The sequence below is a fragment of the Salvelinus fontinalis genome, chromosome 2 (assembly GCF_029448725.1).
Source record: "Salvelinus fontinalis isolate EN_2023a chromosome 2, ASM2944872v1, whole genome shotgun sequence".
NCBI lineage: Eukaryota > Metazoa > Chordata > Actinopteri > Salmoniformes > Salmonidae > Salvelinus > Salvelinus fontinalis.
Window position 1 is genome coordinate 17,780,038 of NC_074666.1, and position 15,266 is coordinate 17,795,303.

At 41.3% G+C, this 15,266-nt stretch overlaps 1 protein-coding gene across 1 annotated transcript in view; it reads right to left on the reverse strand.

Annotated features, from left to right (window-relative positions):
* Positions 1-15,266, reverse strand: part of LOC129813108 (UV radiation resistance-associated gene protein-like) — a 55,398-nt gene that overhangs the window by 11,159 nt on the left and 28,973 nt on the right. Inside the window, exon 7 of the mRNA XM_055865295.1 lies at positions 4,835-4,940. Coding sequence (XP_055721270.1) covers positions 4,835-4,940 — 106 coding nt within the window. The remainder of the gene's footprint in view (positions 1-4,834; positions 4,941-15,266) is intronic.

The following is a 15,266-nucleotide window of genomic DNA, read 5'->3' on the forward strand; positions in this document are numbered from 1 at the left end:
TCTGTGTGGTTGAATGTGTGTTTGAAATTGTATCTGTGGGGTACAGAGATGAGGTAGTCATTCAAAAACCCTGTTTAACACGATTATTGCACATGCACACACAACTTATTATGTGACTTGTTAAGCACATTTTTACTCCTGAACTTATTTAGGCTTGCCATAACAAGTGGTTGACTACTTATTGACTCAAGTCATTTCAGCTTTCATTTTTAATGAATTTGTTACATTTTTCAAAAACATAACTCCACTGACATTATAGTGTATTATGTGTAGGCCAGCGACAACAATCTCAATTTAATTTAAAATTCTGGCTGTAACAAAACAACATGTGGAAAAAGTCAAATGGGTGTGAATACTTTCTGAAGGCACTGTAGGAACACAAAGGGGGGAGGGCGGCTAAATCTTAAGTGCAAAAATCAGCTTTTAACTTAACAGTGTAGCCTATACCTTGAGCCCCAAAACATGAAAGTGTCAGAGCCCCAGGGCTTTTTTAACAGGAGCTTTTGAAGTGTACGTTTACAATAAACACAACATTTAAAACCTAGTTTTACCGCTCCGTTTTCACAGCTGTTTGGAAGCCAATTCCAACATTTTTTAAATATGCTTTCTTTTTATTGGTTTTGATTTGACTTGAGGGTGGAAATAAAGTTACTTGAGGTCCAGAGCCGGCTGGATTTCTGTTCTACCTGATTATTAAATTGCACCCGTCTAAATCAGTCCCTGGTTAGAGGGGAACAATAAAAAAAATGCAGTGGCACTGGTTTTGAAGTCCAGAGTCAGGGTTGGATAGGTTACTTTCTAAATGTATCGTTACAGTTACTAGTTACCTGTCCAAAATTGTAAATCAGTAACGTAACTTTTGGATTACCCAAACTCAGTAAAGTAATTGGATTACAGCCACAAAGTCATAAAATCTGGTTTTAAACGTAAATTTAACCTTAACCCTAACGTTAACCACACTGCTAACCTCTAATGCCTAACCCTAACCTTCAATTAAGACCAAAAAGCTCAATTTTGTTTTCATTAATTTGAACAATATCGCCAATGTCAACCTGCTTAAGAGGCATTAGAAGAAGACAAAAATGAACATTACCAATTGAACAACATCCATTGCAGGATAAATCAATGTTAGAGTTTGGATGTTGCATTTTACTTTATGGGTTGCTTTCTACTACAGATAATAATATGATTATCTTTACATCTTTCCAGCCATTCCAATTAATTTAATAACACCTGATCTTCAAGATTAGGACTTGGGAAATATAGATTAGCCAAATTGTTTTACCTGAGCATCAGCCCAAAACCAAGAACTATTTAGCCTACTCTGTTGTTTATGATTTTGTTGTCATGGAGGACTGATTGGGCTCATTTCTTTAAGTTGAAGAAGAAATGCTGCTCTCGGAATGGCATGCTTCGAGCACTACCGAAAAGCGCTATTTGCATTTGAAAAATTAACCCCATATAGTGCATTTGCTAAAGACGCCTATTTTTATTTTATTTTTTACATTTGTTGGTGACACTTTGATATCTTGATAATTTGCAGCTGTTTAAGTCTATATAAAGTGTGTGGGTTTGAGCATGTGTCCGTTTTTGAGCAATAAAAGCCCCATTCATGGTCTTCTTAAATGAAACTTGTTTTTGACAGTATGGAGGACAATACCATGGGTGAGTTTAGAAGGGAGAAACTCGCTGAAACTTTAATTCCATAGGTTGGGATCCGCACTATGCAACTGTTGCAAGTAGAGGTCGACCGATTAATCGGAATGGCTGATTAATTAGGGCCGATTTCAAGTTTTCATAACAATCGGTAACCTGCATTTTTGGACACCGATCATGGCCGATTACATTGCACTCCACGAGGAGACTGCATGGCAGGCTGACTACCTGTTATGCAAGTGCAGCAAGGAGCCAAGGTAAGGTGCTAGCTAGCATTAAACTTATCTTATAAAAAACAATCAATCATAATCACTAGTTAACTACACATGGTTAATGATATTACTAGTTTATCTAGCTTTTCCTGCGTTGCATATAATCGATGCGGTGCCTGTTAATTTATCAATGAATCACAGCCTACTTCGTCAAACGGGTGATTTAACAAGCGCATTTGCGAAAAAACAAATGCGCTTGTTAAATCACCTAACCATAAAACATACCTAACCATAAACATCAACGCCTTTCTTAAAATCGATACACAGTATATATTTTTAAACCTGCATATTTAGTTAATATTGCCTGCTTACACGAATTTCTTTTAACTAGGGAAATTGTGTCACTTCTCTTGTGTTCTGTGCAACGGAGTCAGGGTATATGCAGCAGTTTGGGCTGCCTGGCTCATTGCGAACTGTGTGAAGACCATTTCTTCCTAACAAAGACAGCCAACTTTGCCAAACGGGGGATGATTTAACAAAAGCGCATTTGCGAAAAAAGCACAATTGTTGCCCGAATTTTACCTAACATTAAATATCAATGCCTTTCTTAAAATCAATACACAGAAGTACATTTTTTAAAACCTGCATATTTATTTAAAAGAAATTCATGTTAGCAGGCAATATTAAACTAGGGAAATTGTGTCACTTCTCTTGCGTTCATTGCACGCAGAGTCAGGGTATATGCAACAGTTTGGGCCACCTGGCTCGTTGCGAACTAATTTGCCAGAATTTTACGTAATTATGACATAACATAGAAGGCTGTGCAATGTAACAGCAATATTTATACTTATGGATGCCACCCGTTAGATAAAATACGGGACGGTTCCGTATTTCACTGAAAGAATAAATGTTTTGTTTTCGAAATGATAGTTTCCGGATTTGACCACATTAATGTTCTACGGCTCGTATTTCTGTGTGTTATTATATTATAATGAAGTCTATGATTTGATAGAGCAGTCTGACTGAGCGGTGGAAGGCAGCAGCAGGCTCGTAAGCATTCATTCAAACGTCACTTTACTGCGTCTGCCCGCAGCTCTTCGCAATGCTTCAAGCATTGCGCTGTTTATGACTTCAAGCCTATCAACTCCCGAGATTAGGCTTGCAATACTAAAGTACCTATTAGAACATCCACTAGTCAAAGATATATGAAATACAAATGGTAGAGAGAGAAATAGTCCTATAATAACTACAACCTAAAACTTCTTACCTGGGAATATTGAAGACTCATGTTAAAAGGAACCACCAGCTTTCATATGTTCTCATGTTCTGAGCAAGGAACTTAAACGTTAGCTTTCTTACATGGCACATATTGCACTTTTACTTTCTTCTCCAACACGTTGTTTTTGCATTATTTAAACCAAATTGAACATGTTTCATTATTTATTCGAGGCTAAATTGATTTTATTGATGTGTTATATTAAGTTAAAATAAGTGTTCATTCAGTATTGTTGTAATTGTCATTATTACAACTAATATATATATATAAATATACATATATGTTTTTATGTTTACATTTTTTTTTTTTTTTTTTTTTATTATTATTATTTTAATTAATATTTATTTATTTATTTTTTAATTGTCCGGTTAATCGGTATCGGCTTTTTTTGGTCCTCCAATAATCAGTATCGGCGTTGAAAAATCATAATCGGTCGACCTCTAGTTGCAAGAGCGCATTTTATACTGGCTGACCACTGGGGAATACTCATTATGCCGATTCTGTTGCAAAACCTTTCTGAAACGGAAGCAAATGTAACGAAACGGAGAGAGTCATCTGAATTTGTCCAAGAGAAACCCTCGTTTCACTCTGTTTGCTTCCATTTGGTACTTAAACAGTAAACAGTTTCCTTAATGAATATACCCCTGGTCGCCAAAACAATGATTGATAGGCAGTTAAAGTTCTTCAATTAAACCATTATTGGGGTAAAAAACACATACGTTTGTGAACAGCCATCCACATTCAAAAAATCTACAATGCATAAGGTGCAAATAGCTAAATGAGAGCAGCAGTGTGAATCACATCAATGCGCTATGCAGCCTAGATATCAATAATAAGTGATACCCGTATTGCCCGTAGGCTACACCACTGCTGTCATCCTTACCTCCAAGTGTTTATTCAAGTTGGAAAATGCCGACAGCATTATCTTTGGAAGACTTAGCTTGGACTACAAAAACCTATTCCTGCTTTTTTCCCGCAATCCATCAAATGCATCTGGTGTGTCATCATAGTGTTCTCTGACTTGTAAATTAGACTCGCACAGGTTGAACAAACTTAAAAACTTGAGCCTTTTTTCAATGCTGATTTTAATATCATTGAGAAAACAGAAAGGTGTTAAATATTTTTTGCACAAAACATCCTTTATGAATTTAAAAGTCATCCTAGAAGTAATCATCTCGTTTTTCAAAAGTATCTGTAATCTGATTACTACATTTATCCGTTACATGTAACAGATTACATGTAATCCGTTACTCCCCAACCCTGTCCAGAGTTTGAGGGCGATAGAGGGTGACAGCTTAATCTGTCCAAATAGATTATATGATAAAAGCCTGAGGGTCTAATTACATATTTATAAGGATCTGTGTAATACACTATCTACAATGTGCTGAGCATTTAGCCTAGTGCTAGCTTGGTGCCGTCCACAGATTATTATTGCTGGATGATCCCAGGTGGTTGTTTTGGCTGACTACAGGAGTAGCTGCTAGTGCTACTCATCTGGACGAGCACAATCATCTTTGGTCAAATAAAAAAAGAACAAAGACTTCAGTTCTCCTAGCCAGGTCTAATCTGACAAACTGATCATTATAGTAAGCACATGATATTGGCACAACATAGATAATGGGTTTGCAAGAGGATGAGTTGTGGGTGAGCAGAGATCAGTGGAGGATCTGTATGTGGCTGGCTGACTCACCCGCTCGTTGCAGGCCGCTGTCGTCCTCAGCTTCTCCTCAATCTCCTTCCCGATCTTCTGCACCGTCACCTGGGTCTGCTTGATGGCTCTCTGTGCTGTGTGGAGCCTAGAAAGTACAGGGAGGAAAAAAATCAGGTTATTAATCAAAAGGCTCTCTACCACAGGAACTCAACAGACATGTACTGTATAATAAAGGATGCCTATATGTGATGCTGACAGATTTACATTACAACTGCAGTAGAGTAAATAAATAACTATACAGAAAAACAGAGGTCAGACTCTCCTCTCCGGGCAGCATAATGTCAGCCATCTTGTTAGCTGCGCTATTTGTTAATGTTATATAGGTTTGTTTGGAGAACAGAGGGAGGAGGTCTGAGTTATGATGGACCACATGTGTGTCCTTAATTTGTGGCGAGAGTTTGTTTCCCCTCATTGTTTCTTTTCCTAATTTACTGGGGTTTAATCTATATTGTTGTGCTGTGTTGTCTCCAAATGTCTCAAGTTAATGAAAGTTCCAAATTAACAAAGGACAAAGCAGGTTTTGAGAACGTCGAAAGAACAAAGTTAATTAAAATGACTCTTAAGATGTAGTTATAGATTCAGGGGACATATCAGGTTCTCAAATACCCAAGAACCACAAATAACCCACCAGTATTTTAATCACTTTTATTTTCTAATATATCTAACCACAATTTAAGGCTTCAATGTTGCCCTATGGACCTAAACATACTAAATCCAGACCACTGAGAGAAACCTCAACGGGCCATTTAATAAACCCTCACCACAAACATGGAAGACATTCCCAAAACTTTTGGGTACTGAAGTCATTCATTCATTGTCCTCTCTGGAGTGGGAACAATAACAACAATACCAAAAGACAAGCCTAAATGTTATTGCAGCTATCAATCACAGACTTGATTAACTCTCCAAGTATGCTTTCAACAGCTCCAGGCCTCATGGGGAGGGAGGGAGAGAGGGAGACTGAGATGCTCCCCACAACAGAGCTGCCCCAGGGACACGTCTAATAGGAACAGACAACCATCACACCAGGCTGAGATATGAGGGTCTTCCTCACACGCAGGAGGGCAGCCATTAGCAATAATATTGTCAGAGAGACTCGAGATCATCCTTGTTCTGTCTAATTTACAGACACGCTCAATGGGAGGTAAGCGTTAGATGTGGCAGTGTGGTTGGCATTTTCTGACCAATTCTCTCTCATCTACAGTATGAATGGTTCTACCATCTGGTCTGGGGGCTCCCGATGGAGAGATGTGGTTATCTTTCAGCCCCCCCGCCCCAACTTTCCAACCCACCATTCTTCCAGTCACATCATTCCACCTCTTTCTGAAGCAGGCTGTTCCTCACATCTCCATCCTACAATCCCTCCTTCTGTCTGTTGTTCGCTACTAGTGAACCCTGAGGATGATCTAAGAACGTGCCGCCTGGCCTGTGTTTAATAGTAATATCGCAGCACTTAACCTAGATAATGCTAAGGCAGATTCCCGCCCCAAACCACTATGCATAGTCTTCAGTCAATCAATGCACCAAAACCAGTGCAGAGTTCTTCAGCTTTTGGCTGAATCAGTGGACTTGGTGGAAGCCACAAAGACTATTTTAAGGGCCCAGGATTGTGGATAATCCTGTACTGGTGCCAAAACACTCTGCGATCTTTCATACTCCACTTCTGGGGCCTTTTAAACTGTCATCAGGGTCCAGGTAAACTGAGGGCTGGTGGTTTCCCCTTCCTCTAGTACTTTAACATAATGGGAATATTCAACCACAACTTTCATCTAAAATTCCTACTATGCTTCTTTCTTAGGAATTCTGAATCATTCTCAACACCTTACTTCGGAGCACGAATCTGAAAAGAAGCCTTTAGGTCTTTCCCAATTTACCACAATCTCAAAATTGATCAAAAACATTTAACAAAATTGGTCTCTGTGACTACGTACATCTTTCTTCACTACGTGACTGCAACCACCTGGGTCCACACATGCCTCTCTCTCTCAGTAAAGGTTACAATAAGCAGGGTGGCGTGGAGCCACAGCCTTTTCAGATAAACGTCCCTCTTTTCACTCACGTATCCCATATCCGTTGCTTTCGTTCCTCAATTTTCTTAAATTAGGTAATTGGCTAAATCAGTGAGGCTAAAAACTCCATTCCTCTATCCATGCTGAACAAGGCAGCTAGTTGTCTGCCAATAAGTCATCTAGGCTACATACATCATGGGCCTTTTGGGGTCGGGTGGTGAAGGGGGAGGTACTCGGGTGCAGCTCTTTCCCACTGCTTGCACTTGAATGTGGTCCATGTGTGAGCAGCAGCTCTGGGTATTAGTCCATAGACTATATACACTCGCCTCTCATGATGCAACAACCACTTGTGGTTGAGTTCATAGTGGTTGCAGTGGGGAACGTGGTTATGGCAGAGTGAGAATGTGGCTTGTGGTCATGGAAGAAGTGGAAGTGGGGAATTTTAGTAACTTTACAGGACTGTTGAGAAAAGGGGTTTTGCTTAGGTATGCAGTCCCTCAGAGCCTTCTTGGAACTGCCTCTTTTAGTGGGTTTTATGCCTGACCCTCCATAAAATTGGTTTACACTAATCCAGCTCTGAGATATTTCCACAGATCTAGGGTGCCTCCAGCCCCCTCCATGTTTTTTCATTAAAACGCTGTTCCTCAGACACCTCAGGATATTACTGTGTGTGGTAGGAGGACGGAGACCAGCCCAACATTCATCACTCCTGTATCTTCAGTAAGTGGGGTCAGACACTAACTTCTAATGATTTCACACTTTAAGAACGGAGGGAGGGAAAAAATCTCTACTACAATCTTTCACTTTTCTTCCCATTTCAACCTACCTGGGAAGACAACGATAGCCGTTGGAGATAGTCCTAGGAAACGTCAGAGCAAAGCCATTTTGACAGCTTTATCAGTCCGAGGTGATTGCGATGGAGGAATCTGATATGGCCACTTCCCCTAGGTGAGTGCTGTTATCTCCCCAGTCCTTCACGCATGTCTGAAACCCTTATCAGCTCTACCAGTCTGAGGCTAGGAGGGCCAGGGCCCCTGGACCACAGGGGGGAGGGGGGTGAACAAGTCCCAGGCAACTATGCCCTCACTGGGGCAGTACAACCACCAGGCTGGCACACACCCCTCCAGAAAACACACTGAACGATAAACAACTTTCCATTTTCTACAACAGGACTAGTGAAAATGACAACTAGGGATTACTTGGAGTTACAATTCAAATAAGTACGCATTTCAGATGTGCTTCAAAAGGACATTCAGTCCTTGATTTAAGATCTATATGCATCTAAAAATAATAACATCTGTTGGCTTAAAACCTTAAATCAGTTGGTGGGTGAATGCCTGATAAAAGCATGTTGATTACAACAACGTTTTTGAACTCTCAAATGGAACATGTGCCCTAAACAGACAGCTGCTTGGAAGCCATCTTTAAAGAATTGTTGTTTGCGATGCTGCGTCTCACAGAATAAAGGAGGAAAGAAGTAAGGGTTGATGGATTTATGAGGTGCAAAATCAATGAACATTGTAATAAATACAAAATGGCATTGACTTTCTAACCTCATACACATCCAGTACGTAGTAACTCCTTGCAGAGTGGCCTCCCCAAAGCACTGGTTCTGATGGCCTGTACCATTCATGGATTCATTTACCCAACTAATGATCTCCAAATAAATATTTACCATGGTTTATACATAGAGCAACAGGCCAGCAAACCCAATCTCACAATCAGTGCCGAGCAACAGCAAAGGCAGATGTATCATCTGGCGTACAGAGATAAAAGTAGGAAAACAACTAGGGGAAAAGAGAGAGAAAAGAAAAGAGAGAAATATAGAGAGAAAAAGAACAAGGGCAATCAGTGAAGTACAAACACCATTGTAAATACAACCCGTATTAACGGATTCTTTTTTGTACTTCAACTATTTGCACATTTTTACAACACTGTACATTGCCATAATATACCATTTGAGTGTAATGTTTACTGTTAGTTTTATTGTTTATTACACTTTTGTTTATTGTCCATTTATTTTGCTTTGGCAATTGAAACATGTTTCCCATGCCGATAAAACCTTTTAAATTGAAAGAAGAAAAAATATCCCATCCTCTGTCCCTCTGGAGAATAGAGTAGGGGCACATCGAAACAAAACACATTTCATTGCCTTATATAGCATTGGGGGTTGGGGTCTTGCTCTCCTCAATCACAAAGCAGTTGATGAGATAGCATAACGCCTGGGTCTATTCCATTTTTACACAATGGCTTGTAGCGGTTCTCGGGTTTTTGTTCGTTATCATGCATTTTTCACCCCCCTCATATCGTTCCGACACTGTGCTTTTTGTTTTGAGAGACCGCTTGACGTCGCAGGCATGGAAACTTTTTGTGGATCTTTTGTGTTAGAGAGAAAAAGCGAGGAAGCGAGGTGCAGTTGGTATCTAAGAAAACATAAGAGGGGGGAGGGGAGGAGGTTGACAAAACACTTTTCTTTTGCTGTGTGATACGATGGGCTTCATTTCTGAAATGCTCTTATATCAGGTGACAAGAGATTGGGGCCCTTGTTTATGTTTTTGGCCCCTCTCCACCTCCGCTTCCACTTCCTCGGTCTACAGATATAGGTCATACACACAGAAAGACACAAACACCTTACAGACAGGCCTGGAACATAGGCTGGAAGAGAGACAACTAGATCAGACATGTACCTTTACTGAATGGACTAATAGTTCAAAACTACTCATCGGAGCATATCGATTAAATCAATCATAAAATAATTGTGACTGTTTGATCTTACAAATGAAACCAATAGAATACATTCACACCCTTAGTCATTTGTATCTTAGAAATAAAATAAACACAAAAATAGTGTATGTTTTACAGATAACACAAATATGTAACTGGTACCCAACAACGGCCAAACAACAAAAAGGAAGGGGGAAAAGAGGCAGAGGGGTGACATAGTTGGAAAACCAAATAAACACCTTCCATTCTGCCGCATACCTGGACCTCAACAGCAGGGCAGAGAATGTCAACACATTTTGCCCTGTCGCTATTCACCTCAAATTTCACCATTGTCCCCCCTATGTACATGGAGGGGGAGATAAGATTGTCCCCCCACAGAAAATATTTTGGTGCGCCTGCTCTCTGTGGATGGATGGATGGATGCCTCATTATTGACTTCCTCCAAGATGTTGTAAGTCAACAAGCTTGGTTTACAATACATGGCAACTTAAGAGAGAAATGCATGCTGGGAAACCCCATGAGCAACCCTGAGAAAGGATACTTTAGTCTTCTAGGGTCACAGAGAGGCCAGGCCCCTCCCACTTGATTACAGACTAGAGGTTCCCACCTCCTCCCCTGCCACCAGAGAAACCTCCCATCACCTCAGCCTAAACCCAAAGTGTCCTTCTAGGTCAATAAAGCTGCCGGGGGTAATGAACCCAACAATAAACAACGAATATCCTTACCGCACGAAGACTTGCCTTTTACCACCACTGTTACATCAATTAGGATCAAAGTTAGGGCCTAGCATGCCTACTCCCCTGACAGCAGTGTTCGCTGACCGCCAGCGAGCGATGTTGGCCCCGGAAGAAAGAAAGAGATATAGCCTAAACAACCAGGAACACTCAGTCTACATGGGCACCAAACAGAACGAATTAGAGAGGAACACTCAGTCTACATGGGCACCAAACAGAACGAATTAGAGAGGAACACTCAGTCTACATGGGCACCAAACAGAACGAATTAGAGAGGAACACTCAGTCTACATGTGCACCAAACAGAACGAATTAGAGAGGAACTACATGAAACTGTCCAAAAAGAAAAGCGTGATTTTTGTTAATTAATTAGTGCACACCGTAGCAAATTAACAAGACCCAGGAGTCTACATGGGCCTAGTGGCTGGAAACAAACAAAGAATGCAGGCTACTGGCATGGCGTGTGAGACTCTTAGTTTCTCCCATTTGAAACACCTTGAAAATAAAAAAACAGACAAAAAACATGTCTATAATGTCTTGACATAACTGTAATATACTAAACGTGAGAATGTAACTAACTCATAGAACACATGAAATAGTAGCCTAGCGCATGATTTTAGGGATAGCGAAGAAAAAGAGATTTCCACACCAAGTTTGGACCTCAGAGGAATGTTAGGGTGAATAGCTGCAAAAAAATGGCCCAGAGGACCACCTCTTACAACAGGAGTCCCCCTCAGCACCTACTGGGCTTGTTTTGATACCGCCCAAGTATACTCCTGAGGTGTGATAGCAAAATAGCATAGATACGTCCATATTATGCACAGTGATTTGGGGTTTAGTAGCCAGTTTGTTTTCTGTAGTCTGAATGGTGGCGTTGGGACCCTGGGGGTCAGCTCTCTGGGCCTGGAGTGGGCCAGCTGTTTAAATGGGTCCCCTTAATCCGGCCCAGAACAATATCCTGTGGCTGAGAGCCGGCAGGCGACCCACAGGACTGCTATGAGGCAAGGCACTAACTACAGGAAAGGCTTATCACCTCCCCTAGACACTGGGTCAGGGCAGACCCCCTCTAGCCTTCACAGTAGAACACTGCCTCTGTTTTCACACACTGAACAGACACAAACACACACACACACACAGGAGGAGGTCAGTAAAATAAATAATCTGAGAATACAGAGAAAGAACAACGTGGCATTGATAGAGGGGAAAAATATTAATCTGACAATGTGTTAAGAACGTGGAATTCTGTGGATCATCTGTTCAACAAATGATGTGTAGAGCCTATGGGTTGAGTGAAACAATCGTATTGCGATAGATTCAACATTTTATCAACCAATATACACGGAGTGTACCAAACATTTGGATCTCTTGCATTTTCCATGACAGACTGACCAGATGAAAGATATGATCCTAATTGATGTCACTTGTTAAATCCACTTCAAATCAGTGTAGATGAAGGGGAGGAGACAGGTTAAAGATGGATTTTTAAACCTTGAGACAATTGAGACAAGGATTGTGTATGTGTGCCATTCAGATGGTGAATGGGCAAGGCCAACTATTTAATTGCCTTTGAATTGGGTATGGTAGTAGATGCCAGACGCACTGGTTTGAGTGTGTCAAGAACTGCAACGCGGCTGAGTTTCACGCTCAACAGTTTCCCGTGGGTATCAAGAATTGTCCACCACCCAAAGGACATCCAGAAAGTGGAATTCGCCGTATCAGCTCATGTTTTTCCATTCCTCAATTGTCCAGTGTTGGTGATCGAGTGCCCACTGGAGCCGCTTCTTGTTTTCAGCTGAAAGGAGTGGAACCGGTGTGGTCGTCTGCTGCAATAGCCCATCCGTGACAAGGACCAACGAGTTGTGCGTTCCAAGATGCCGTTCTGCACACCACTGTTGTAATGCGCCATTATTTGCCTGTTTGTGGCCCACCTGTTAGCTTAGCTTGCACGATTCTTGCCATTTTCTTTCGACCACTCATCAACTAGCTGTTTTCGACCACAGGACTGCCGATGACCGGATGTTTTTGTTTGTCATTCTATTCTCTGTAAAACCTAGACACTGTCATACGTAAAAAGCTCAGGAGGATGGAGGTTTCTCAGATACTGGAACGGGCACGCCTGGCACCGATGATCATACCATGCTCAAAGTCGCTTTTTCCCATTCTCACGTTCAATCAAACAGTAACTGAATGCCTCAATGCCTGTCTGTCTGCTTTATATATTAAGCTATGTGACTATCTGTAGGAGCGAACCATTTTTGTGAACGGGGTGGTGTATCGAATAAACTGCCTACAGTGTATATACCCTGTGCTAAAATGATACATAGAGTTACAGCGCATACACAGATGTAATTCGCTTTCGTTTTACAAATGTGAATAAGATTCCTGGAGCCACTCGAGTACTAGGCCTAAATTTTCAGTCTAAGGTACATTATCCATTTCAAATTCTAAGTTTATAAAAACCTGTACCCGTAGGCTGCCGCTCAAAAGAAAGAAACAGTAAGAAATATATACAGTTTAATAATTAATAATACATTCAGGAAAATCAAACAAAAAATAGAATTGGGCCTCCACCACCAACCTCCCAATCCCCCAAACAACATGTCTCCATCCAAACCACTCATCCCTGGAAACCATGTTTACCACCCCTTCGCACACCCCCTAGCAACTAAGATTGTGCCCACTTCCACATCATATGGAGGAATGTGCCAACCTGATTTAGGGAACACAGTGAACAGTTGGGGCCAATCTCATCATAAAACATTTTATTTGTGTTTAATACAGTCTGTGAACAAACTTAAAATATTTAAGTTGATGATTTGGATTATGGGATGCCAAGGTCAAATTTGTTCATATTCTGTTCCAGTTAAAGAGTTGTTCAAACTCAGAACATAAGCTTTCCAAAAGTTGTTTATATATTTTAGAGATCAGTCCTTTCGGGAGCCCAAATAATTCATTTATAAATCCCATCATTGGATGGTTCGGTAGTTTGGTTTCCCAAGGAACTCCTAAGTTATAAATATAGAAAAAAAGATTTGCCCTGTAATGAGTATTTGTTTTTCAAATCTTTGAATTTTCTCAAACCACTACTGTCCATGATATCGGCAAGGGTACGGATTCAACGTTTGGACCATTGAGGGTTGCAATATAGCAGGGAGTTATTGTGAAATATTGGAGTATTGCCATGTAATTTTGATTCCCAGTTGCATTGTTTTTCAATTTTGCGCCAAATAGAAATGGTGTGCACAACAATAGGACCAAAGTGTAGTTTATAATATTTAAGGGATGTATCAGTGAAGACCACCTCTTCCTAGGCAATAGGAGACACCATATTTCTCTCTATACTAAGCCAGGGGGCAGAATAATCATGTCAAAACCAATTTAGGATGAAATGCAAATCCCTGGAAATACAATTGAAATGTTTGGTACGAATAGTTCTGCTACGTCTCTCCCTCTAAGCAAGTTAACTTTACCTTGTCATATTTGAAACCGCACTATGGATTTTATCCCAATAGCTAGAAGGGGGAGACAAGAGAAGCATTGAACTACAGAAATTCAGCTGTTGCAATATATTCATTTTGACAATAAATAAACTCAACAAAAAAAGAAAACGCCGCTTTTTCAGGACCCTGTCTTTCAAAAGAATTCGTAGAAATCCAAATAACTTCACAGATCTTCATTGTAAAGGGTTTAAACACTGTTTCCAATGCTTGTTCAATGAACCATAAACAATTAATGAACATGCACCTGTGGAACGGTCATTAAGACACTAACAGCTTACAGACAGTAGGCAATTAAGGTCACAGTTATGAAAACTTAGGACATTAAAGAGGCCTTTCTACTGACTCTGAAAAACACCACACTGCTCATCTGCGTAGATGTGCCTTAGGCATGCTGCAAGGAGGCATGAGGACAGCAGATGTGGCCAGGGCAATAAATTGCAATGTCCGTACTGTGAGACGCCTAAGACAGCGCTACAGGGAGATAGGACAGACAGCTGATCGTCCCTCGCCGTGGCAGACCACATGTAACAATAACAACACCTGCAAAGGATCGGTATATCCGAACATCACACCTGTAGGACAGGTACAGGATGGCAATACAACAACAACTCCGAGTTACATCAGGAACGCACAATCCCTCCATCAGTGCTCGGACTGTCCGCAATAGGCTGAGAGAGGCTGGACTGAGGGCTTGTAGGCATGTTGTAAGGCAGGTCTTCGCCAGACAACACCGGCAACAACGCTGCCTATGGGCACAAACCCACCATTGCTGGACAAGACAGGACTGGCAAAAAGTACTTTTCACTGACGAGTCGTGGTTTTGTCTCACCAAGGATGATGGTCAGATTCGCGTTTATCGTCGAAGGAATGAGCGTTACACCGAGGCCTGTACTCTGGAGCGGGATCAATTTGGAGGTGGAGGGTCCGTCATGGTCTGGGGCGGTGTGTAACAGCATCATCAGGCAATCTCAACGCTGTGTGTTACAGGGAAGACATCCTCCTCCCTCATGTGGTACCCTTCCTGCAGGCTCATCCTGACATGACCCTCCAACATGACAATGCCACCAGCCATACTGCTCGTTCTGAGCGTGATTTCCTGCAAGATAGGAATGTCAGTGTTCTGCCATGGCCAGCGAAGAGCCCGGATCTCAATCCCATTGAGCACGTCTGGGACCTGTTGGATTGGAGAGTGAGGGCTAGAGCCATTACAGGAACTTGCAGGTGCCTTGGTGGAAGAGTGAGGTAACATCTCAGAGCAAGAACTGGCAAATCTGGTGCAGTCTATGAGGAGGAGATGCACTTGAGATGCACTTTGGCCACACCAGATACTGACTGCTACTTTTGATTTTGACACCCTCTTTGTTCAGGGACACATTATTCCGTCACATGTCTTTGGAACGTGTTCAGTTTGTCTCAGTTGTTGAATCTTGTTATATTCATACAA